This window comes from Ursus americanus, chromosome 25, assembly GCF_024610735.1.
Source record: "Ursus americanus isolate L20-20 chromosome 25, mUrsAme1.1.p, whole genome shotgun sequence".
Taxonomy (NCBI): Eukaryota; Metazoa; Chordata; class Mammalia; order Carnivora; family Ursidae; genus Ursus; species Ursus americanus.
In genome coordinates this window covers 9287114-9313821 of record NC_142151.1, presented here as the reverse complement: position 1 = coordinate 9313821, position 26708 = coordinate 9287114, and the positions used below count along the sequence as shown (strand labels likewise).

Below are 26708 nucleotides of genomic sequence, written 5' to 3'. Positions count from 1 at the left end.
ATTTTAATCCTCATAGAAAATCTAGAGAAGAGTGTATAGAGAGAATTTCCTTTATGAAAAACTGTTCTTTGCTAAAAATGTACCAGATGCTTTGGGGGAGGGGAAGCTTTGATTCAAACAGGAGATTGGTAAGAAATGAGTCATTTTGATTTATTTTTTCCTAAATTCTTATTAATTTGGTATACCATAGGATGCTTTTGCAAACTACTGTGCATGCTTAGGCATTTTTATTTTTCCCTTTTTCCTGTTTTCTAATTTTATATTTGACTTCAGATAATTCTTCATGCTCTGAACTGTAGATAATAGAGAAAGATTAAAATAAAGATTTTAAATGTTCAACAAATGACCAGTTTGCCATTTTTGCTACTTTGTTGGACGAGTTCATTTTATTTTCTCTAGTTTTTAAAATAAGTGCTTTAAGTCAAATTAATCAGTTTCTATATAAAAGAATGCTTACTTTGTCTTAGCAATGGAAGGAAATAAAAACAAAACAGAAAGCAAATTTTAAACTATAAAACATTTTCCTTGGTAAGTAGGTATAGATGAAAGTCCTAGTTGTTAGCTGGTCTTTAAAAGATTAAAATTCCCTAATATGTAAAGATGGGCAGCACCCAAAAGGAGGCACCATTTTCAAGGACAGCATCACATCTCGAGCGTCTAGAGGAATCTTATTTCCTAAAGTCACTTCTGAATGAAATATCACTTCTGAACTCTAGTCTTTTTTCTGCTCTAGATGGATCCAATTTGGAGATAAGGCTGATGAATGGAGGAAACCAGTGTTCTGGAAGAATAGAGGTCAAGTTCCAAGGACAGTGGGGAACAGTGTGTGATGATAACTTCAACATAGATCATGCTTCTGTGGTTTGTAAACAGCTCGAATGTGGAAGTGCTGTCAGTTTCTCTGGTTCAGCTAATTTTGGAGAAGGTTCTGGGCCAATCTGGTTTGATGATCTTGTATGCAGTGGAAATGAGTCAGCTCTCTGGAACTGCAAGCACGAAGGATGGGGAAAGCATAACTGTGATCACTCTGAGGATGTTGGAGTGATTTGCTTGGGTAAGGACTGATCCGAGTTTGTTCTGTTCTTTCTGAGAAGCAAAAAGAAAGGGGGTAAGAGCCTGAAAAAGTCTGAACTGAAAAACAGAATGAGGACTGCTTCCTCAATCACCTTCTTATGACCTAATTTCAGGTTCCGCCTCTGATACTTGTGGAGATTTTACCTGAACTGAAATGAGAATAACTAGGTTAGGGAAGAAGGATGAACAGTGAAACTGAGATCCCAGTCATAAGGATAGAAGGAGGTGTTCAGAGAATAATCCAATCCTCCCTCTTCCCCCCAACACCCCAAAAAAGAGAAGAAAGAAAAAAGAGAAAAAGAAAAAAAAAACAGCTTGACTAGCAAATTGTACTTTTAGGATGAATTTTAAAAACAAATCACACTTCTTATCATCCTCTCCCTGCAAAGAGTTTAAGCCACCCCTTCCCAAAATATTAGTTCAAATTCACAGAATCAAGTGATAAAAAAATAGTTTGGTTTTCTATGAAAACCTCATTTATGCTAGTGTTATGGTGTGAACAGACTCTGTGTCTAGAGACTTCCATGTTCCATGTCTGTTCAGGGCACAAGGACAGTGGATTTTTGTGTGCAGGGATGATGCCCCTTTTTTCACTTGAGTTCTTAGTTTGAAGCAGACCTAGTAGGTCCTGAACCCCAGGGAACTTTCAGAAAAACAGAGTAAAAGTGTCCCTGTATTCACCAGATATCTTTTTTTTTTTTTTACTAATGACAAAAACTCAATTCAAATTTTAACTAACTAACTAACTAACTTTAAGGAAAGAGGATGCTGACTAAGAAAACTGGGGAATCCAGAGGTCCCGTTGGCTTCAGGCACAGCTGGATTCAAACACTGAAATAATGCCATGGGGGTTCTGGCTCTTTTTCTATTTCTTACATTGGCCCTTTGTTGTTGTTGGACAACATGACCATCTATTGTTTGAACTACAAAGAATGGGATTCCTACAGAAGAGATGGAATTTGTTAGATGAAGAAAGCAAGAGGGATTGGGGATTGAAAAATGCACAGGAGTTACCTTCCATTCTCCTTTACCCACCAAAATCTTTCTAGGTCCCCAATCAGCACATTTCTTCTCAATGCTGAGGACTCACAGTAAATAGTATTGTGGCAACAAACGCTAAAACTTCCAGAAGAAAGGGGCAACTTATTTATTACAAGAAATTGCTCAGGATCAAGCTCTGACTGGGGGAGGTTCTTTGAAGAATATCGATTGGGGGAGGTGAAAGTGGTAATGATGAGGTCCCCTTTTCTCTTTGCTTGCTTTTAGACTAAGGAAGTGGTCACAAAGGGACCAGGCATATAACGCAAACCAGGTAGTTATAGATAGGTAATGAGTCAGAGGTAAAAGTCAGTGTTGAGTCATGGGCAAACCGGAGTGTGTGCATATCACCTAAACACATGCAAATATATATTTAACAAGAAAAAACAATCAATTCCAATAAAAACTCCGTGATAGTCAAACAAATCTCTAGATAAAATATGGCCTCTGGATCTCCTGTTAGTAACTTTTTCCTTTTTTTTTTTTTTTTTAAGATTTCATTTATTTATTTGAGAGAGGGAGAGAGAGTGGGGGAAGCAGCAGGCAGAAAAAGAGCAGACTCCCCGTTGAGCAGGGTGCCCAATGCGGGGCTTGATCCCAGGACCCCGAGACACGACCTGAGCCGAAGTCAGAGGCTACCCAGGCACCAAAGGAACTCTTTTTATAGCACATACTCTCTGTACTGAAAAGTCGTGTCTTCTTTTTCTAAAAAAGTTCTTATTGAAGCATCATTGACATAAATGTTATATTAGTTTCAGATGTACAACATATTGGTTTGACAATTCTGTGAATTACTTGCTGTTCACCACAATAAGCATGGTCACCATTTGTCTCCGTACAAAGTTATTACAGTGTTATTGACTATATTCCCTATGCTATACTTTTCATCTCTCTGACTTACTTATTTTATAACTGGAAGTTTGTACCTCTTGATCCCCTTTATCTATTTCATCCATCCCCTTGCCCACCTCACCTCTGGCAACCACCCGTTTGCTCTCTATAGTTAAGAGTCTGTTCATTTGTTTTGTTTTTTAGATTGCACATATAAATGGAATCATTTGATATTTGCCTTTCTTTCTCTGACTTAATTCGTTTAGCATTATACCCTATAGGTCCATCCATGTTGTTACAAATGGCAAGATCTCATTCTTTTTTAAGGTTGAGTAATATTCCATTCTCTTCCATATCCTGACTATTGTAAATAATCCTGCCATAAACATAGAAGCACATATGTTTTTTCAAATTAGCGTTTTCATTTTCCTTGGGGAAATCACCGGTAGTGGAATTACTGGATCATATGGTATTTCCATTTTTAATTTTTTTATTAAGTTCTTAATTTTAATTCCAGTGTAGTTAAAATATAGTATCATATTAGTTTCAAGTGTACAAATTGGTGATTCAACAACTCTATACATTACTCAGTGTTCATCATGATGAGTGTACTCTTAATCCCCTTCACCTATTTCACTCATCCTCCCACCCACCTCCCCTCTGGTAACCATTAGTTCTGTGTAGTTAAGAGTCTGCTTCTTTGTCTCTCTCTCTCTTTTTTTCCTTTGCTCATTTGTTTTGTTTCCTAAATTCCACATATATATGAAATCATGTGGTATTTGTCTTTCTCTGACTGACTTATTTTACTTATAGTATTATACTGTCTAGCTCCATCCATGTTATTGCAAATGGTAAGATTTTATTCTTTTTATGGCTGAATAATATTCTGTCATATATATACCACACCTTCTTTAGCTATTCATCTATTGCTGGACACTTGAGCTGCTTCCATAATTTGGCTATCATAAATAATGCTGCTATATACATAGGAGTTCATACATACATCCCTTCAAATTAGGGTTTTGTATTTTGGGGGAAAGTATCCAGCAGTGAAATTCCTGGATCATAGGTAGTACTATTAGGAATTTTTTGAGGAACCGCCATATTGGTTTCCATGGTGGCTGCATCGGTTTGCATTCCCACCAACAGTGCAAGAGGCTTCCCCTTTCTTGGCATCTTTGTCAAGACTTGTTATTTCTTATCTTTTTGATACTAGCTATTCTGAAAAGTCCTGTCTTCTTGCCCACACCCCTCTTTCTTCATCTTTAATGATTTTCAGTGGTATTATATCACTGTTTTCTCTGTGTCTACTTGTAGTCCCCCCTTATTCTTGTTTGGTTGTCATGATTTGCTTTGTGTCCCTCTTACAGATGGAGCAGATCTCAGCCTGAGACTGGTAGATGGAGTCACTGAATGTTCAGGAAGACTAGAAGTAAAATTCCAAGGGGAATGGGGGACAGTGTGTGATGATGGCTGGGATAGTAACGACGCTGCTGTGGTGTGTAAGCAATTGGGATGCCCAACTGCCGTCACCGCCACGGGTCGAGTGAACGCCAGTGAGGGAACTGGACACATTTGGCTTGACAGTGTTTCCTGTCACGGACACGAATCTGCTCTCTGGCAGTGTAGACACCATGAATGGGGAAAGCATTACTGCAATCATAATGAAGATGCTGGTGTGACATGTTCTGGTAAGTTAAAATAAAAAGAAAAACAGAGAAGGAAGGACCTGTGTTTTTTAGGAGTAAGAATGGGTGTGAGATGGGAGAGACAGAAATAATTAATAATTTCCTTATTGTAAGGAATCTTAAACACATTCTTTTTTTTCTTTCTTAAAAGATTTTATCTATCTATCTTCTATCTATCTACCTATTTATATCTATTTATTTAGAGAGCATGAGCAGGGGGAGAGGCAGAGGGAGAGGGAGAGAGTGAATCCTCAAGCAGACTCCATACTGAGCTGATAGCCTGACCTGGGGCTCAATCCCACAACCCCAAGATCAGGATCCAAAGATCACAACCCTGAGATCACAACCTGAACCAAAACCAAGAGTTGGACATTCAACCGACTGAGCCACTCAAGCATCTGCGTTCTTTATTTGACTAATTTGGAGGGTTGTCTGACTATTTTCTGTAGTAATTATTCAGGCTGCTGTTAGGGGCCACATTTCAGATTCTTAAATCTACATGGATCTCTGAGACATAAAATGTTCTGTCTTTTTAAAAAATCTCCAACTTGTTCATATTTTTCTGCCATTGACAATTTCTACTAACCCTTGCAACTATAATCCTGTTTCTACCGAATTCATGGCCTCTACTGGCTGTTAAAAAAAGCCAGAAGATGGAGAAGTCATCATTTCCAATGCCTCAGTATCTGGGAAGGAAGATAAAAAATCTATTCTTTGGGAGCTAACCTCCATATGTATCTATGTACTAAGTTTATGTTTCTTTTGCAGATGGATCCGATCTGGAGCTGAGACTTGTCGGTGGAGGCAGTCGCTGTGCTGGGACAGTGGAGGTGGAAATTCAGAAACTGATAGGGAAAGTATGTGACAGAGGCTGGGGACTGAAAGAAGCCGACGTGGTTTGCAGGCAGTTGGGATGTGGATCTGCTCTCAAAACGTCCTATCAGATTTATTCCAAAGTTAAGACAACAGACACATGGCTGTTTTTAAGCAGCTGTGTTGGAAATGAAACTTCTCTTTGGGACTGCAAGAACTGGCAGTGGGGTGGACTTAGCTGTGATCACTATGAAGAAGCTAAAGTTACCTGCTCAGGTAAGACTTTCAATTGACATGTTAAGAAGTTGGATTCCAAGAGTATAAATTTCCAGTAAGATCCTTGAAACTGATGAGAAACATTGGTCCTTATGACTATATCTCCCTCAAGAAATGTCTAGTTCACAAGTGCCCTCCTTAATCTCATCTGCCCCACCTCCCCTCTGGTAGCCATATTTTGTTTTCTACAATTAAGAGTCTGTTTCTTGGTTTGCCTCTCTCTCTCTTCTTTTTCCTATGCTTGTTCATTAAGAAACAAAGCAAAACAATTGAATCATTTTTAAATCCATGGAAGTATGAAAGATTAAGAAGTATTAAAATTGAAGGTAGAACTTAAATACGTCTTTCATGGGAATGTCTTCAAATGATTTTAATAATATGTTGGATAAGCTGGCATGACTGAACCTTAGGCTCTATCTTTCTTTTTTTTTTTTAATTTGTTATTGTTATGTTAGTCACCATACAGTACATCATTAGTTTCCATGATTAGTTTCCATAGATTACATTTCATGATGTAGTGTTCCATGATTCATTGTTTGCGTATAACACCCAGTGCTCCGTGCAATATGTACCCGCCTTAATACCCATCACCAGCCCAGCCCAACCCCCAACCCCTCCCCTCTGAAACCCTCAGTTTGTTTCCCAGAGTCCATAGTCTCTTGCGGTTCATTCCCCCTTCTGTTTACCCCTCCCTTCATTCTTCCCTTCCTTCTCCTACCGATCTCACTGTTATTCTTTTGTTCCACAAATGAGTGAAACCATATGATAATTGTCTTTCTCTGTTTGACTTATTTCACTTAGCATAATCTCCTCCAGTCTAGTCCATGTTGCTGCAAATGTTGGGTAATCGTTCTTTCTGATGGCTTAATATTCCATTGTATATATGGACCACATCTTCTTTATCCATTCGTCTGTTGAAGGGTATCTCAGCTCCTTCCACAGTTTGGCTATTGTGGACATTCCTGCTATGAACATTGGGGTGCATATGGCCCTTCTCTTCACTACATCTCTATCTTTGGGGTAAATACCCAGTAGTGCAATTGCTGGGTCATAGGGTAGCTCTATTTTTAACTTTTTGAGGGACCTCCACACTGATTTTTCCAAAGTGGCTGTACCAACTTGCATTCCCACCAATAGTGTAAGAGGGTTCCCCTTACTCCACATCCTCTCCAACATTTGTTGTTTCCTGCCTTGTCAATTTTTGCCATTCTAACTGGCATAAGGTGGTATCTCAATGTGGTTTTGATTTGAATTTCCCTGATGGCTAATGATTTTGAACATTTTTTCATGTGTCTGTTAGCCATTTGTATGTCTTCATTGGAAAAGTGTCTGTTCATATCTTCTGTCCATTTTTTGATTTGATTATTTGTTTTTATCTGTGTAAGAATTTCTTCTTTCTGAATGTTTCTGTGTATTTCACTGTAACCTCTTTTAGCAGTTCCAAAGTGAGCTGTGAGTTGGCCAGGTATAAGGAAAATCTCTAGTATTTAATGCTAATCACATTTATACAAACACTAACATTGTTGAAAAGTGATGCCTTTTTAACAACTGTAAGGTAACATATTGACATAACTATTACTGATATAGTAAAAGAAAGACTTCAGGGAAAGAGACATAAGAGCAAAACCATTAGCCATGTAGAGATGTAGTCATATGGAGCTGCATGTCCACTAACCAATGGCTTTACTCCAGATACATCCTAATCTAGATGTGCTCCCATGTGCATTACCTGATGTTACAAATTGTGTCTAATTACATAGAAATTATCCTCTGATTGGAAAAAGACAATCTTTAAAGATACAAATTTGAATATACATAACTGCTTTCAACCGTCGTCTTTTCTTTTCTAAAGAGGTTTCTTGATTCGACAATATATTCACATAGTGCACACTTTGTTTTTGTGTGTGTGTGTTTTCGTGTGTGTTTGTGCTTTTTTTTTGTTGTTGCTGTTGTTCACACTTTGAAATGAAAGTGTAAGCTCTTCCTGAAAGATATCCCCACCTGTCCAGTCCTACTCTTCACAGACAACTTACATGACTGGGGTATTTATATATTCTTTAGGAGATATTTTATGTAAATACAAAAAAAATCCATATATAAGTTTCACCTCATTTTGTTTGTTCAAATGTTGGCATATTATATATAATATTGTTCTGTACCATAGTATTCACTTAGTAAAATATCTTGACCATTTCATATCAATATTTATTTATTTTTTTTTTATTAATAATGATTTTTTATTATATTATGTTAGTCACCATACAGTACATCCCCGGTTTTCGATGTAAGGCTCGATGATTCATTAGTTGTGTATAACACCCAGTGCACCATGCAATATGTGCCCTCCTTACTACCCATCACCGGTCTATCCCATTCCCCCACCCCCCTCCCCTCTGTAGCCCTCAGTTTGTTTCTCATAGTCCATAGTCTCTCATGTTTCATTCCCCCTTCTGATTACCCCCCCTTTCTTTATCCCTTTCTTCCCCTACTGATCATTCTAGTTCTTATGTTCCATAGATGAGAGAAATCATATGATAGTTGTCTTTCTCTGCTTGACTTATTTCACTAAGCATTATCTCCTCCAGTGCTGTCCATGTTGTAGCAAATGTTGAGAACTCATTCTTTCTGATTGCTGAGTAATATTCCATTGTATATATGGACCACAACTTCTTAATCCAGTCATCTGTTGCAGGGCATCTCGGCTCCTTCCACGATTTAGCTATTGTGGACATTGCTGCTATGAACATTGGGGTGCATATGGCCCTTCTCTTCACTACGTCTGTATCTTTGGGGTAAACACCCAGTAGTGCAATGGCTGGATCATAGGGTAGCTCAATTTTTAACTTTTCATATCAATATTTAAAGACCTTTCTGAAATTACTTCTCTACCCATGACATCTCTCTTCTTATCATTTATTACTGTGTGACTTTATTTATACTTTTGATTCCTTTTATTAGATAAAATTAGCTTGGTTTTGCTTTTTTTTAATGAACCAGCATTTGGATTTTTTAAGATTAATACTATTTTCATTTTCTAATTCATTATAATTTGTTTTTCTTTCTATTAATTCCTTTATGATTTCTGACTGATTTAACTTCTTGAGTTCAGTGTTTAAATAATGTTGATTCTTTCCTAGTTATTAATATAAATATGTGAGGTTGTAGGTTTTCCACTGAGTATACCGGTGACTGTATCATATAATTGACTAACTGATGCTCTGTGAATCTGGGACATAGATCTTCCTGTGACTGTAATGTGGTCATTATGAATTGTTCTTTTTAGTATTACAAAGTTTCCCCTTTTCTGTGGTTGAATGATTTTTCTTCTGAATCAAACTTGTCTGATAGTAATATCACAACTATTGCTTTATTTATTTTCTATTCTTTTATTTTCAACCTTTATGAATCATTTGTATTCATCATAGAATTCAGGTTAATTTTAAAAGCATAAATACATAAATACAAGCATCACTTTTTTCATCATTGAATTCAGATTTATTTTAGAAAGAATATTATTTATTTAGAAAGAAATTGGATTACTTTTTAGAGATGAGAGGCATATTTGACCTTAACTTAGTCATATTATGCACTTCCATGTTGTCATATTATGTATACATAATATTTATTGTCAACATGTATCATGCTACAACTAACCATGAGCTGTATTTCTCTACATAATTTTTGGGGGGAAACTTTGTGTTTGGGCATATGTAAGTATAATTGCATGTCTGATCATTTCCTTCTAAATATTTTCCTATTAATTGTATTTTATATTAGTTAGTGTGAAGTTTAGCAGCATCCAAAAGAAAGCCAAATAAGAGTGGATAAAGAAAAAGTTTACTTCTTTCTCACTAAAATAAGTCAAATAGGTAAGCAGTTTATGGTAATTTGGGTGTTTCTGTGGGCACCAAGAAGTACCTAGAGTTGTTTTTCTGTGGTAATTATCAAATCCTATTGGTCAAGAATGGTAAGTTGCCCTGGAACTGAGTGAGTTCCCTGGTAAGCCAACCTGATAGGCCAGGTTCTGCCCTCTGAGAAACTGTTCTCTGTCCATTGTCCTTCCTGGGCCCAGGTGCTATTCTCAGGGCAGATCCTTCTACTGCGTGCTCTCCACAGTCATACCTGAGTGCGGTTTTGGGGGCTGCACACCTTTCACAACCCACTTTCTGCTGACATTGTCTCGGGGACCCTTGGATTGCTTTACAGATTGAATTATTATTGGCTGATGTCAGCTGTCCTCAAAGTCAGCGAAACAATTCTCTCCAAACTTAGTACCCTTCTAGTTGATTTTCTTTCATCTAATGCCACCTGAAGGTAACCAGAGTCAGGGAATATATTTACAGACTTCGATCTATGCTGTGACCAGCCCCTTCCTCTTAATTTATTGCCTGATGCCCTGAGGTCATTTAAAACTTGAGGTATGGGAGGAAAAGCAAGACCAAAGTCCTGTCTTTGCTGGTAGGCTCATGGATGTTGTATATGGAGTGTCAATTCTATTTTCTGTTAAGCCTACAGTTTTATCACCACCCCAGTTTGGGGGGTAGGATACTTAGGGTTTGGTTTGGTTTTTTTTTTTTTTTCGATCCTGCAAGTTCCAAATTATAGGTCTCTCAATTCATTATGTAGTAGCTACAGGCAGAACGTGCCTTCCTTACAAAATTGGTATTTTTCCTTCCATTTGTTTCTTGCAGTCTGGCTACTTCAAGTCTAAGTTCATCTCTCTCTTGTAACGGCTGAAAGTGGCAGAGGATTTATGTCATGCCAGCATTCTGATCTTTTTTTTCAGTTTTTTTGTTCTCCGAGTATGTTCTCTGATTTTTCAGCTTCAGAGAGCACATGGTTTTCTTTCCAAGGTGACATTTATCCGAATACCTTACCGTGAATAATAAGACATTAGCTTTCCAGTCTATAATATCTGAGTTATTATATATTTTATCCCTCCATTCCATTCAACTGCATCCAAAATTTAGGTTTTATTACTACACCACTTCAGTTTTGGTAACATTCTGAATTATTTAGGATTCTATTCAACTGCATATTATAGAAATCCCAAATAGTGTACATTTGAAGCTGAAGGTGGGCCCTTCTGTTTATAGAACTATATTTTTATTTGCTACGTATGCCATGTGTGCTCTTTGCCTTCTTTTGTAAACTCTTTTGTTATATTGTGCAGTTTTAGAAGCTCTTCTACTTACATGGGCACATAGGTTTTAGCACTCTTTTTGCTTTGCTAGAAATAGAATTTATAATTTTGTTTCTTTTTTGAAAGATTTATTTATTTATGAGAGAGGGCACACACAAGTAGGGGGAGGGGAAAAGAGAGAGGATCCCAAGCAGACTTCCCACTGAGCAGGGAGCCAGAAGGGGGGCCTGATCCATTGACCCATGAGATCATGACCTGAGCCAAAACCAAGAGTTGGTCACTTAACTGACTGAGCCACCTCGCCGCCCCTGAAATTTTGTCTCCTGATTTCTTGATACTTTCAGAAGATTTCCGGGGAGGGGGAAATCATGGAAATATCTCTGTGCCTGCCAAGTTCAAACTACAAATTCCATTATCTGTTTAAATTCTTAGAATTAGTTTTGTAGAGCACAGGGCTTTAAGGCTGAAAAGGGCCAAAGAACTCAATAAAGCAGGAAGATTAGAAAGATAAAGCAGCAATTTCTCTCTGATGGGAAGTTTTGATAAACCAGCCACAAATGGGTCCAAGAAAATTCACTACAAAATTACTTTGAATCCCAGACATGTTGTTGGTGATGGCATGCGTAGGTGCCACAGAGAACATCTGAACTTAGCAAACAGTTCATATGAGTTGTGCTGTATTTACTGAGGTGTTTAAGATTAATTTTTATTTTAGAGAGACGGAGAGAGAGCACAGTGTGGGGGAGGGGCAGAAGGAGAGGGAGAGAGACGCCCACGCAGACTAAGCACTGAGCACAGAGCCTGACTCGGGGCTTGATTCCAGGACCCTGAGATCACAACCTGAGCCGAAACCAAGAATCGGATGCTTAACCGACTGTGCCACCCAGGTGCCTCTGTATTTACTAAGGTTTGAGAAACAGTTTTGGTCCTAGAATGACTTCTACTTCTTCAGAGTCTGGAAAGGAATTAATGATTAAAAAGTGTTAATGCTTCTTTAAGTCATATTGTGGATTTTACCTATTACTAAACAAAAGGAAGTAATTCTAATGAATTCTTTCTTCTATTTGTTCTTCATGTCTTCATTTATCCACTTCTAGAGAAAGAAATACAAATTTAGTTACTTATTCCAGGGGAAAGTTTAAATTATTGATCAAAGGAGCTAAATCCAGGTACAAAAATCAAATTAATGGGTTTAACATTAAAATGCAGTCACAGGTTTAGCAGGGAAGAAATCTCTTAAAGGAGTAAATCTTGACTATTATAACCATATACACAGAGTAAATGATATAAGGAAGCCAACTCATGGTGTAGAGTAATGTGTTACTAACAGATTCATGAAAAAAAAAAAAAGCTAGAATGGAATCTCCAAGTCATTTCTGCATGGAAGAATTTCCCTCTGCCCTGGATTCAAATGTTTTACGACAAAGGAAACGTTTGGTTTCATGTTTTGGTTTGTTTTGGCACCGGCTGGGTTTTATTTTGTTCGAGTTGGATCCAGATAAGAGAGTAAGAGGTTACAAGAAAGCTGACTTTGGCTCATTCATTGCCTTTGTTTAAAGGTTTATATCTCTCCCAAAGTGGAATGGAATCATATGCATACTAGGTAATGATATCTTAGAGGAATTTCATGCTCAGATAATGAAATAGTAAGAAGAAGTTAAGGACGCAACTCAAGAGTCTTTCATTATTTGTGGGGGAGAGGTATTATTTGCTTAAAACTCGGAGCTGTTTTTAGAAAGCAAGGTTTTCTTCAACTCACGTTTGGGAAGAAACTAGCTTTGTACTGATTTAACGGGCAAGTGGTGAAATTTTAATGTGCTGGGGTATTTTATACTGCTACTATAGAGAATATAGTCAGATCCGAAACATTTTCGGAAACTGGCAAGTGCTGATAGGATATCTGTGTCACGCTGAGAGTAATATCAAAGGAATTAGTGCTCTTTGACAGCAGGCATTTCTAAAAGATGTATGTCCTTTAGAAGGTCTTTCAAATGCGCTTCCTTTTTTTTAAAAATTAATTAAAGGAAATAGTTTGTGTCTTCCAAATAATTTGGATCATCTCTGAGTATGTTAAAACAAACTTTTATCTTGATGATTGTACTCCTCAACTTGGCAAAAAGTGTCCTTAAAACCCGAGCTCCATTTCTTTAGCTTTATTTCTGGTGTGCCTTTTCTTTACATGTTACATCCCATCCATGCTAAATTATTCATAATTCCTCAATTACACCACATTTCATGACTGCGTCCTTTATTTCTTATATTTTATTTATTTATTTTTTAGAGAGGGAGAGCCGGGGAGGGACAGAGGGAGAGAAAGACTCTTAAGCAGGCTCCACATCCAGCACAGAGCCTGTCGCAGGGCTCAGTCTCACAACCCTGAGATCATGATCTGAGCTGAAATCAAGAGGACACTTAACCGACTGAGCCACCCAGGCGCCCCTACGACTGTATCCTTTAAATGTGTATTTACACATCACTTACTTGGCAAACTCCTTATCTTTTTAATTCAAAACTCAGATTGAATTTATAGCACTCTCTATAGTTTTCTTGCAAAGCCTCAAATAGAGATGATGACTCCTTCATTTATTAGTTTTGTATCTAACATATATTTTTAGTTTTGGACTCATTTTTTTAAATATTTTATTTGAGAGAGAGAGCACAAACGGGGGGAAAGGGCAGAGGGTGAAGCAGACTCCCCATGAGCAGGGAGCCTGACGGGGAGCTCAATCCCAGGACTCCAAGATCATGACCTAAGCCGAAGGCAGATGCTTAACTGACTGAGCCGCCCAGGCGCCCCTGGACTCATCATTATTTGAACATGTATTATCTTCTGCTCACCTGTGCATTTTTGAGGGAGAGGGTGATCAATGAGAAATTAAGCAGCCTTGAAAAGAAGGAGCTTTTTCCCAGGTACATAGGTTGGGAAATGCATTGTAAGTGGTGAGAAAAGTGTTGGCAGAGGCGCAGAAGCCTGGCATGACCAGGCTTAAGGTTGGAGCATCAGGTACAATTGATAAAGTAATAGACATGAAAACCTAAAAGGTGACATCATCAAGTATTTTAAAGTATGCTAAGAAATTACTGTTTATCATTTCTCTTTAATTGTCATAGATGGGTGACATTGGAGAATCTACCAAGCTCTCTGTGCTTCAATTTCCTTAAAAGAAAAGTGGTAGTTATCGTACTACCTGCTCCACAGGAATTACACAGCAAGTGACCAATACATGTTAACTGCGGTGGTTATGATTACTATTAGTAGTAGTAGTAGTATCTATTTTCACTGATGAACTGAACTGTTTCAGACTTTTGAGCCCACCCAAATGCCTAAAACATTTGGTGAAAGGATAAATTACTGCATAAATAGTAAAGAAACATTGAACTGCCTTGAAGACAATCGTGTGAAAATACTTAAAATGTAATAATATATCTGTAGGCATGACATAGATTTATTAGAAAGAGAGCTTAGAAACAAGATTGGAGGGGGGTGGGGGAATGGGATAGACTGGTGGTGGGTAGTAAGGAGGGCACGTATTGCATGGTGCACTGGGTGTTATACACAACTAATGAATCATGGAACTTTACATCAGAAACCGGGGATGTACTGTATGGTGACTAACATAATATAATAAAAAAACATTAAAAAAAAAAGAAACAAGATTGCTTAGGAAACCATTGCAAGGGTCTACCTGACATATGATGACCAAAAAAAAAAGACAAATTACATTAAAACAGTAGCAACAGGGGTGCCTGGGTGGCTCAGTCAGTTAAGCATCCGACTCTTGGCTCAGGTCATGATCTCAGGGTCCTGAGATTGAGCCCTGTGCCAGGCGCCAGCTCAGCGAGGAGTCTGCTTGAGATTCTCTCCCTCTCCCTCTGCCCCACCCCCTGCTCGCACTCTCTCTTCCTCTCTCTCCGGGTTTCTCTCTAAAACTAATGAATCATCGAACTTTACATCAGAAACCAGGGATGTACTGTATGGTGACTAACACAATATAATAAAAAAATTAAAATAAAAAAAAGAAGACAATCAATAAAAACAGCTTACAAGAAAAAAAAATTAAATAAATCTTAAAAGAAAAAGTGGTAGCAACAAATAAGGAGGAGACATATCCTGGAGGACTGCCAGGTCTTAGTGATTTTCCACACGAACAGTGTGTTGAGAGGATCAGGAGCCTAGGTTTTGGAACGTGCTGCCTGCTTTCAAATCCTGGCCCTTCGGCAACTCCCTATGTGACTGCAGCAAATTACTACACCTCTCTGCTTTATTTTCCTTGTCTGTAAAATTGGAATGATATTAATAATCATCCCCTGAGGAGATTGTAAAGATTAGGTGAAATAATGTTTGTTCCATGTTTAGTAAAGTGCCATAAATAACATAGGTGCTCATTTAATGTTTGCTACTGTCATTATCAGTACCATTATTTATGAGATAAAGAAGTGGTTTGACTTTTAAGTGATTCTAACTTGGTCTGGATATCATTAGTTGAGTAAAGAATACTGTGGTCCTGTCAGTAAAATAATGTATTCAATTTTGAACACCTTATGTCCAAGTAGATATGTTTATGAATATAAATTTAAAGAGAAACATAAAGATGAAAACATATTTATTGGCAGTTAAGAGAAGGTGAGGGAGTTGAGGACAGAATTTTGGCCAGGGAACGCATGAAAGGTTCTGGTAAAGCACTGTCAGACGGGTAGGAGGAAAAAACAGGAGAAAGGAGTATCTCATGTGTCAAGTGTAACGTGGGAAGAAGAAATCCCATGTTCAGTTCGAAAACAGGAAGTATAGTGCAACACTTTATATAAAACCATTCAAAAAGGTTGGGGCCAACACCAGACTGTGGTGGGTAGAGAAATGAATATAAGACTAAAAAATAAAAAAAGAAGATACATATCACCTACAGTCTTCAGTGTTGCAAATAATATACACAAAATATTAAAAGAAAAGAGTTATCATGCTTCTAGGAATGGTTGATGCCAAGAAACAAAGTTCTAAAATTCTCTCAGATGAATTGGTCCAGTGAGGAATGGGGAGATCTAGAATTTGCCATCCCCAACTCCAGGCAGAAAAGCCAAGGGGAACAAGTATGGAAAATCATTAAACACCCCAGCCTCCCCTCTCCACTCCCATCATGAAGGAAAAATCTGGGAATCATGTCATTTCTCACTGAAATAGTATCATTTTTCAGCCCACAGGGAACCCAGACTCATTGGAGGAGAAGTTCCCTGCTCTGGTCGTGTTGAAGTGAAACATGGCGACAGGTGGGGCACCGTCTGTGACTCTGACTTCTCTCTGGAAGCTGCCAGTGTGCTGTGCACAGAGTTACAGTGTGGCACAGTCATCTCCATCCTAGGGGGAGCTCACTTTGGAGAAGGCAATGGACAGATCTGGGCTGAAGAATTCCAGTGTGAAGGGCAGGAATCCCATCTTTCACTCTGCTCAGTAGCCTCCCGGCCAGATGGGACTTGTAGCCACAGCAGGGATGTTGGAGTCGTCTGCTCAAGTGAGACCCAGAAAACATGTTCAAATTGTTCCCATACTGTGAAGAGGGTGGGGTTAGGTAATTGCAGACATCTTTTTAAAAGCCCTATTTCCTTCCAGGATACACAGAAATCCGCTTGGTGAATGGCAAGACCCGATGTGAGGGAAGAGTGGAGCTCAAGATACTTGGGAACTGGGGATCCCTCTGCAACTCTCACTGGGACATGGAAGATGCCCACGTTTTCTGCCAGCAGCTCAAATGTGGAGTTGCCCTTTCTACCCCAGGAGGGGCGCATTTTGGGAAAGGAAGTGATCAGATCTGGAGGCACATGTTTCACTGCACTGGGACTGAGCAGCACATGGGAGATTGTCCTGTAACTGCTCTGGGTGCATCGCCATGTTCACCTGGGCAAGTGGCCTCTGTAATCTGCTCAGGTGAGAGGATGACAGACAGCAAATGATGAGCCTTTCTCATGGTGGCGTGCCTTCAGAGCAGGTGTACCTATAGGGATGAAGAACAAAAGTCAAAGGGCATGATCTATTTTAGGGATCATGAAAAGTGTGCCAGAATATTAACCTCATGTGTCTTTTTAGAGGAAAAGTAAACTTAATTTTCACAAAACTCATAATTACCTACCTGGTGCTTACCACATACTGGCCCTTCTCAAAGTGCTTGATTCATTTCCAGCCTAGTTGACCTACCACCTTCCCCTCTCTCTAAAGCTGTTTGTTCTCGGCTCATCTGTCTCACACTCTGTTGGATCTCCCTTCCTCACCCTACATTTTTTGTATCTTGTATGACTGAGCAGTTTGGTGTTTGCAGGAAATCAGAGTCAGACGTTATCCCCATGCAACTCATCATCTCCGGACACAACGAGGGCTACCACTCCAGAAGAAAGTGGCATTACTTGCATAGGTGAGAATCAGTGACCAATCTATAAAAATGACCTCAGTCCTCACGAATGTGTTTTATTAATATTTTATTTTCCCTTTCCAGGGAGTGGTCAACTTCGCCTGGTAGATGGAGGTGGTCGCTGTGCTGGGAGAATTGAGATCTACCATGAGGGCTCCTGGGGCACCATCTGTGATGACAGCTGGGACCTGAGTGATGCCCACGTGGTGTGCAGACAGCTGGGCTGTGGAATGGCCATTAATGCCACTGGCTCTGCTCATTTCGGGGAAGGAACAGGGCCCATCTGGCTGGATGAGGTGAACTGCAACGGAAAAGAATCGCGTATTTGGCAGTGCCGTTCGCATGGCTGGGGGCAGCACAATTGCAGGCATAAGGAGGATGCAGGAGTTATCTGCTCAGGTAAGTTCTGTGCAGAAGCTCTGGTCACAATTACTTAAGGAAGGACTGAGAAGGAGCCAAGTGGAGTGAGGGATATTAAACAGAGAAAATTCCCTGAAAAGCAGGTTTAGAGGGAACTCTTGCTTGAGTCATGGTCCCAAAGTGTGGATTTGATTACTTAATGCTACCCCATGTGCAAGGTAGTATAATATCAGAAAGGGAAAAATACAGAAATAGGCTTGCATATCATGAACATGACAACAAAACTAAGATCGAGAACTTCTTTTATGAATATATATGGAGCTACATTCAGCACACCACTTGATACCACTGTATAAAGGGACAAGAAGAAATAAATCCAGCACTACATTCTACAGGGCAAAAGATAATTACCATACCCAAGGAATTTTTCATGATAGGCAAATGAAATGTACTTGTCATAGGAGCAAAAATTGTCATAAGAGGCCACTGCCTTTATTCTGTATACATGGCAAGCTTTAGAAACTATTGTGAAGTTGAAAACTGTACTCAGTTGTAATATATTGGGAAAAAACAGAACTATGACTCAGTTACTTAGGGAAGTGAAAAATTCTATATGCCAGAGGTGATTTGATATCATTCACATTTAATGACATAACTGGTAGAGTACATACACAGCCAACTGTGAAGAGTCAGAAAAGGAAATATTTCATTTTAACGTAATGTACACAACATTGGTTTTAGTGTCTGAGTATCTCACCAAATGTTAACTATCAAGAGAGCCACAAAAAAATATATATATATATATACATACATATATATATATATATATATATATATATGTAAATGAAATGTTTCTTGAGGCTAAAACAGTAGTAATTTAGGGAGAAAAATCCAAACTATATGACTGATATGAAAGGCTCTGAGCCCTTGATTAAGATTTAGAAATCAATTTAGAATCATTAGTGGTCTTCTAAAGAGGTCCCTAAGCACAAACCCAATACTAGAACACCATAAGCTATTTATAGAATTATACTATATTTACTGTAGAAATACTACATTTTATCAAAATCTACTAAATCATCCACAAGTTACTAAAGAATTGCTAGTATTTGACGTAGTATACCTATTTTTAAAACCATTCTCACCTTAGAGTAAAGGGAAGGGAGCCCTGTGAATCTTCAGAGAAGATGTGAAACTACTAACTCTGTATTTCATCCCAGAGTTCATGTCTCTGAGACTGATCGATGAAACCAACAGACACAGCTGTGCAGGGCGCCTGGAAGTTTTTTACAATGGAGCTTGGGGCAGCGTTGGCAAGAGTGGTATGTCTGCAACCACCGTGGAGGTGGTATGCAGGCAGCTGGGCTGTGCAGACAGAGGAGACATCATCCCTGCAGCTTTAGACAAGCCAACGTCCAGGCACATATGGGTGGACAATGTCCAGTGTCCAAAAGGACCCGACATGCTATGGCAGTGCCCATCTGCTCCATGGAAACAGAGAGTGGCCAGCCCTTCAGAGGAGACGTGGATCACATGTGCCGGTGAGTATCTGCTGGCTGGTATGAGAATTTCATTTTGTAATTCCACTATCATCTTCTGATCTCATTAAGTAGGAATGAATAACCTCTGCTACCTATTCTACCCAGATGGTGTAATTGATTTCATTTAATTTGGCTTATAGGTATTCGGGATCATGGATTAGTTGTCCAAAAAGCATTACACTCCTCATGGTCTTCTTGAAAGTTTTATTTAATTGCTTTCTCTGAGAACACATGAGGAGCAGAAAATATAAAATTCGGTAGTTGACTATTGAATGGTCTACCTTACCGTTCCCACTTTTCTTTCAAATACTATCTCACTTTACTAACAGAAGAAGGAAAGCAGTCAAAAAGATCAATCCTGAACTATTTTGCCATCCTCCATCTTCTTACACTGGAAGAGGTTTTTTTATGTACCTGGAAATCTCCTAAATCTTTATTCTTTGAGAGAAGCTAACACTATACAGTGTTAACTTTGTTTATTTAACATTTCCTGAGTCACACTAACGTTCTTTTTTTTTTTTTAATGATTTTATTTATTTATTTGAGAGAGAGGGAGGGAGGGCAAGCACGAGAGAGAGAGCTCGTGCACCAGCAGGGGGAGAGGCAGAGGGAAAGGGAGAAACAGGCTCCCCACTGATTAGGGATCCCAATGCAGGACTCGATCACAAGACTCTGGGATCATGACCTGAGCCGAAGGCAGACCCCTAACCAGCTGAGTCACCCAGGTGCTCCCACACTAATGTTCTTATGTCCAGGATGAAATACACTCAGTTTACTGAAAGGATATAGGCTTTCATAAGGGATAAATTTTGTTAAAAATATATTTTTAATTGCACATTAAATAAGCAAGTATTAAATAGAGATTTAAAAAGAATTTCAAGTCTTTCTTTTCCTCTGTGACCTCTTAGATGTTTTTATGTTCTCAGAAGTGATCTAGGTGTCTGTGATTTTTTCAGACAAGATAAGACTTCAAGAAGGAACCTCTAATTGTTCTGGACGTGTGGAGCTCTGGCATGGAGGTTCCTGGGGGACAGTGTGTGATGACTCCTGGGACCTCAAAGATGCACAGGTGGTGTGTCGACAGCTGGGCTGTGGCCCAGCTCTAGAGGCACTAAAAGAGGCAGCGTTTGGTCAGGGGACTGGGCCCATATGGCTCAATGAAGTGACGTGCAAAGGAAATGAGTCTTCCTTGTGGGATTGTCCTGCCAGACCCTGGGGGCACAGTGACTGTGGGCACAAGGAAGATGCTGCTGTGAGGTGCTCAGGTGAGTGCCAGGAGCCTGGAGTAAGCTTGGAATCTCGGGCAGCAGCAAGGGGGTGAGCAGTGAGGTGCTTTGTGTCAAGACTGGGCACCGCAACACGGGATCCGGTGGGGAGAGAATGATGATGTTTCAATCCGAAGGAACGATGAGAACATTTGTTGTTATACATTGGTCTCACCAAGGAAAAGCATTTGACTTATATGTGTCTTGGTACAGAAGGAATAAGGACAAGGGAACCCTAGTTTTAGGTGGGAAGGAGTAGTTTACTTGGTTGAGAGGCACCAGTGGCTCATATAAAAAAATAGAAAATTTTGTTCTACACATTACTCCCCAAATTGAGGCTCCTTCTCTTTCCTCCTACAGAAATTGCCATGGCCCAGAGATCATCAAATGCTGGAGGTATATCATGGGGTTTATGAGCATGGGTCCAATTATCTGCATTATTTAGAATCTTTTTTGTTAAGAGACTTTGGGTCAAAAGTCATTCGGAGGATTGGGAAACTTACTTCAGCCATCCTGTATCTAAGAGAGGGATGGTAACAGGGACTTTAGCCTGTTAGCTAAGACATCATCTCTTGTGATACTTACTTGCACTTAGGTCACACGTCCATTGTTATATTTGGGATCCTTGGCGTCATCGTGTTGACCTTTCTCGTTGCTCTCCTCTTGTGGACTCAGAGGCGAAGACAGCAACAGCGGCTTACAGGTCTGAGCCAAGTTATGGTCTTTCTAATGTCTCTATGGGATAAGAAGGTTCTTGGATACAATACATATTATCTGAAATATATATACATATTAAAAGCAAGTGTACGCATATTAGACTCAAGCATCAAACAGCCAAAAGGTTGGAACCCAGAAGAGGTTTAAGCAGTTTCTCCAAAAGAGGGAATAAGATTTCAGAGGAGAAAGGGGTTTTGGTTCATTGATGATTCCTGTACTCTAGCTGCATGTTTAATTGGGACATTATAGAATTGGTAGTTTAGAATGAATGTGCTTATATGGTTTAGGAGGAATGCTTTATTGCCCAAATATTTATTTGCTCTTACTATATACCTAGTAGTCATTTTACTGTTCTTTTAAGCAATATACTAGGCTCTGAAGTTATAGACATCAATAGTCAAGTGTTTTGGTCCCCATGGAATTTCAAGTCTAGCAGAAGAGATAGATATGCAAACAATAAGGTACTACGTAGTATTGCACGTTCATGTGACTAAGGAACACAAGTGGCGCAGAGAAGACAGTAATTAACTAGGGGAGGGGCAGGGGGAGAATTGGAGTCTTCTAAAAGGCTTTTGAGACGTTTTGAAAACCAAATTCAAAGAATTAGGTAAGGTGCATTATAGGGAAAGAGAAAAATATGTACAAGTGTGGAGAAGCTTAAGGGATGGCCACCTGCCATTTCGAGGGGAAGTAAAAGTTGAGTTCAAGGAGAGAAGCTACTGATAAGGTTGTAGAAGGATGAGGAGCAAAGGATGAATCATGTACTTCATGGTAAGAAGATGACTAGTCAAAGAGTATTATGTGGTGGGGGAGGGTGAAATAGTCCAGCTGTGTTTTGGAAAGTTCTGTTTGATGACGGGATATGTGAGAGGTTGTAGGAAGACCACATTATTGACAGGGGTAGCATTTTGAAATAGTTGACATAAAAGATGAAAAGGACTTGATAGCGTGGAGAAGAGAGGACGGATAGATTTCAGAGAGATCTTTTTTTTAAAGCTCCCATGAATTAGCAAAGACTGCTGCCTGCTTAGGGGAAGAAACTGGGGTATCATATGATGGCAGTAGAGATGGTTTTGCCTCAGCCTACTGCATTTGAGTTTGTAGCATTATAAGGGAAAAGCTTGGTAGTAGAAGGGATGGAAACAAGACAAGGGCATGGATAAAGATTGAGTACGTGTGCACTGCTGGGAAAAAGCACCGGTAGTGAGGGCAAGTTTTATTATGATCAGCTGATCCCTAACCTAGGACCTCTGTTGTCAGTTTCTTTGAGAGGAGAGAATTCTGTCCACCAAGTTCAATACCGGGAGATGAATTCTTGCCTGAAAGCAGATGATCTGGACGTGCTGACTTCCTCAGGTCCGTGGGGTCTTTGAGGGTCTACAGCCCTGCGGTTCTGATCAGTAGCTACAATTGCAGCTGAGGCATTGTACTTTGCATAGCAGTGGAAAGAAATCTCAAACATGTAATAGGAAGCTTATGAAGCATATAGGGAAGAAAGGCAGGAATGATCTACAAAGTGACTCTTAGAGAACGTAAAACTGCAATCTTGTTGTCTGGCTTAGAGGTCTGTGATTATTTCTGGTGGAGGTACAAAGAACCATGCAAGTCGAATATTATGACTTGGACCTCATCTTATTGATACAAATTAATCTAAAAGCATTCACTTTTCACATCTCTTTCACAATTCTTACATCCTGCTCCTTTCCTTTCTCTAACTTGATATTTATAATATTTTCCCCTAAAAATCTAAAAGCTTGAACTTCCTACATCTTTTTCCCATAGAAGCCATCACCGTTTCCCATTACATCATACGGCTTTCTTTGTCCTCCAACTTCTGTTTTTAGCACCAATGCACTAATTCTGCCTCTGAGCAGCGTAATTCTGCTGGGTTGGAAGAAATAGCCCAACACTCACTTACTCCACGAAGGCTCAACGCCTTCTCTGTATTCCTTACCTTCTGAGAAGGGCCTGCCACACTTCTTCAATCCCAGGGACTTGGTATTTGCTGCAATTATGTCGGGAAAACATATTTAAGGCATGGAAAAGACTTCCTGTGCCCCGTAAGTCACACGTTTGCCTTCCTAATTGTGGGCAATGCGTTTAAATGTTCAAAGAGATTCTAAGGCACTTGAGGGGAGGTCTAATTTATTTCCCAGTAATTATTTTCTTCCTTTTAGAAAATCCCAGTGAGTCAGATGATTTTAATGATGCTGGGCTAATTTCTGTGTCTAAATCTCTTCCTGTTTCTGGATGAAAAAGAAGACCATCCTGAGGTACACTGAAAAGGAAAATGGGAATTACAACCCAAGAAGGTGAGTGAGGAGAAATTATTCAGTGTTGTTCAAAACAGGTACATTTTTTTGAAAATTGAGTATTCCTCTGGTATTATAAAAAAAAAAAAGAATGTATATACCCACATTTCCATACATAAGTATATATATTTACATATGTATGTATATCCATATTCAGAATATATAACAGCTCTTTATAAATGTGACTCTAATCCAACTCTTAGTTATATATTATTATTTTTAAAGATTTATTTACTTATTTGAGACAGAGAGAGAGAGAGAGAGAAAGGGGGAGACGCAGAGGGGGAGGGAGAGGGAGAGAATCCCAAGCAGACTTCTGGCTGAATGGGGATCCAGACTCAGGGCTTGATCCCACGACCCTGAGATCATGACCTGAGCTGAAATCAAGAGTCAGATGCTCAACTGACTGAGCCACCCAGGCATCCCAACTCTTAGTTACATATTCTAAACAATAACAATGGTACTTCATGGAGCTAAGGAGAAACTGGGTACATTTATATGATTAAATCTTTTCAGTATCTTGTAACGGTCATTTTGGGAAAAAGAAAAGACTTATGTCAACACTTATGACAACACTATGTTATGGTAAAGGTAGTATAAGATGCCATAAGAACATGGAAAGTTTTCCTAAGAAATTGGAGGAGATTCTGAAGATGTGCTATTCAAGGCAAACATCAAATGATTGAAAGACAGACAATTTTAGGGCAAGGACATAGCGGGTACAAAATATGGAGGCATAGAAAAGAACCACATCTTTGGAGAATGTTAATAAGTTTCTCATTCAAAAATATGTATTGAACTGGGGTGCCTGGCTGGCTCGGTCAGTAGAGCATGCATCTCTTGCTCTCAGGGCTGTAAGTTTGAGCCCCACATTGGGTGTAGAGATTACATAAAATTAAAAACCTTAAAAAATATGTATTTATCATATTTATGGTGACAAATGGTGTTCTGAGCACTGAAGACACATAAATAAAAGATACTACTGACAAAGACATGATTGTTTAATGTAAATCTCAAGAGAGAAGAAGTGGTGAGAATCTAAGCTGAAAAGGCTGCATAGAGCCCTATCATGAATGGCCTTGTCTGCTGTATTTCACATTCGTATTTTATTTTAGGGACTGTTAGGGAGACAGTGGGCTTTGAAAGATTAAGCTGGGGCAAGACACAGTCAGATTTGCATTTTATAATTTGCTTTCATGCAGAAAGTATAACAGAAGAAAATAGTGAATAGACAAGAAATTTGTTAAGTTATACATCAAAAGGAAAAGATGGTGAAATGAGATAGTGAATATATTTTCCATTAAAAAAAAATTGGGGGAGGACTATATATTTAGAAATGATATATGCCAAAGTATGGTTTTTTTGGTGGATATAAGAAATACAGATTGAGACACAGGATTAAAGATGGAACTCTTAAAAGTATATAAATGTAAAGTGTTAAATCATATATTTACACATACACTCATAGAAGGTAATAAATTGGGAGCGCCTGGGTGGCACAGCAGTTAAGCGTCTGCCTTCAGCTCAGGGCGTGATCCCGGTGTTATGGGATCGAGCCCCACATCAGGCTCCTCCGCTATGAGACTGCTTCTTCCTCTCCCACTCCCCCTGCTGTGTTCCCTCTCTCGCTGGCTGTCTCTATCTCTGTTAAATAAATAAATAAAATATTAAAAAAAAAAAGAAGGTAATAAATTGTATATAGCATGAAAGGGATAAATATACATATATATGCATCTTAATATATATCTTAACAATTGTTAAAGGATAGCATCTGATGGATCATCATTGGGCAAAGCTATGAAAAGACAGCTCACACAGAATGAATTTCAAGTGACGAATAGACATTTATAAATGCTCAAATTCACCAGTATGTCCAGGCAATTCAAATTACAACTAACACTGAGATGTCACTTTATGTAAATCAGACCACCAAAAATTTAAAACGACACCAATATTTATCGCTGGTGGAAATAACAGAGAAAAATCATAATTTCAAATATTGTTATTGGAAATGGGAGGTGTGGTAGCCTTTGCAGAAAGCCATCTGGAAATGTCTATGGAACACTTTTTAAATGTTCCACAGATCCTTTCATGCAAAATTCTACCCCTGAGAATTTCTTCCGGACAGATAAAGCCACTGGTGTATAAGGACTTATAATGTTCCTTTTTACAGCATTGTTGGTAGGGGCAAAAAGCTGGAAATGGAATGAATGTCAGTGAGGTAATGGCTAGAAAAGTATGGTACGGCCGACTGAAAAAGGAAAATTCATCCACAAAAATGCAGTATTATTCCTTTATGTGCTCATGTTATCAAATATAATTAAACGTTTACACCTATAAGATTATATGTGTCTATACATATATAGAAACATTAAAAATCGAACTTTGTGAGATTAGAACTACAATAGACATGATTTATAATCTTAAACGTATGAATATTATTCCGATGTAATGAATAAGGATTAAACTACTTTTTCCTTGAAGAGGAGTCACTGCTGAGTCACTGCTTCAGAATCATGTGGGGGTACTTTTGAAAATGGCATTTTGGGGTGCCTTCCTAGTTCTACAAAATAGAAATAATTCCTATGAACGCTGAAGTTTGCAAATCATTGCATTCAAGTTTTCTGTTCAGGGAAGTAGTATGCTTTTTAATACATGTGAGTTTGTGTGTGTGTTTGGAGTGCACACGTGTGTGTGTTGTAACACATTATATTACATTATAACGTAATTCTTCTGTGCAAGCGTGTATGAAGAGGAAAATAGCAGTTTTTCCATTTATGATTTCAGTTCATCCTTTAAGATCCCATGATGAAGATCTGAACTATGGAATGGAGCAAGAATACACCTCGTTCACTGAAGACTACAATACAGTCCTTTGTCTCCTGGTGTCCCAAAGACTGCTGCTGAATTTATAAAAGTTAAATTGGTGAATGTGACTATTACAAGCTGTTTATAAGACCTTCAAGGGGATTAAATAAAAAGGAATATTGCTGATTTGAATGTCTTAACTTCCTGCTCTTGATTTTATGAATTTCTGAGTAGGCTTTCTGACTTTCAAAGGGTTTCATAAATATAACATGATGTCTTTTCATTTGACCATGTTTCCATTTGCCTATATGTGTTTTCTACTTTGGTTAATATAATAATTTTCTTCTTATTACCAAATCAAAACAAAATGTTTTTCTTTAGTTTTTTTTTTTAAGAAAGGGAAAGTTAATGATTATTGAAAGGTTAATAATATATTGTTACCTCTAC

At 38.7% G+C, this 26708-nt stretch overlaps 1 protein-coding gene across 5 annotated transcripts in view; it reads left to right on the top strand.

Annotated features, from left to right (window-relative positions):
* CD163 (CD163 molecule) overlaps window positions 1-26447 on the top strand; it is a 31557-nt gene extending 5110 nt beyond the window's left edge. The window contains exons 4-17 of one of the 5 annotated variants that reach the window (XM_045781291.2): window positions 734-1054; window positions 4314-4634; window positions 5400-5720; window positions 16053-16367; window positions 16466-16780; window positions 17169-17261; window positions 17343-17657; window positions 18839-19159; window positions 20116-20424; window positions 20785-20820; window positions 21020-21127; window positions 22402-22497; window positions 23319-23453; window positions 26241-26447. In XM_045781291.2, the coding sequence (XP_045637247.2) occupies window positions 734-1054; window positions 4314-4634; window positions 5400-5720; window positions 16053-16367; window positions 16466-16780; window positions 17169-17261; window positions 17343-17657; window positions 18839-19159; window positions 20116-20424; window positions 20785-20820; window positions 21020-21127; window positions 22402-22497; window positions 23319-23395 (2948 nt within the window). In that variant the 3' untranslated portion in view covers window positions 23396-23453; window positions 26241-26447. The remainder of the gene's footprint in view (window positions 1-733; window positions 1055-4313; window positions 4635-5399; window positions 5721-16052; window positions 16368-16465; window positions 16781-17168; window positions 17262-17342; window positions 17658-18838; window positions 19160-20115; window positions 20425-20784; window positions 20821-21019; window positions 21128-22401; window positions 22498-23318; window positions 23454-26240) is intronic. The other 4 variants (XM_087855580.1, XM_087855579.1, XM_087855582.1 and 1 more) reach the window with 4 other exon arrangements.
* Window positions 26448-26708: the final 261 nt, after the last annotated feature.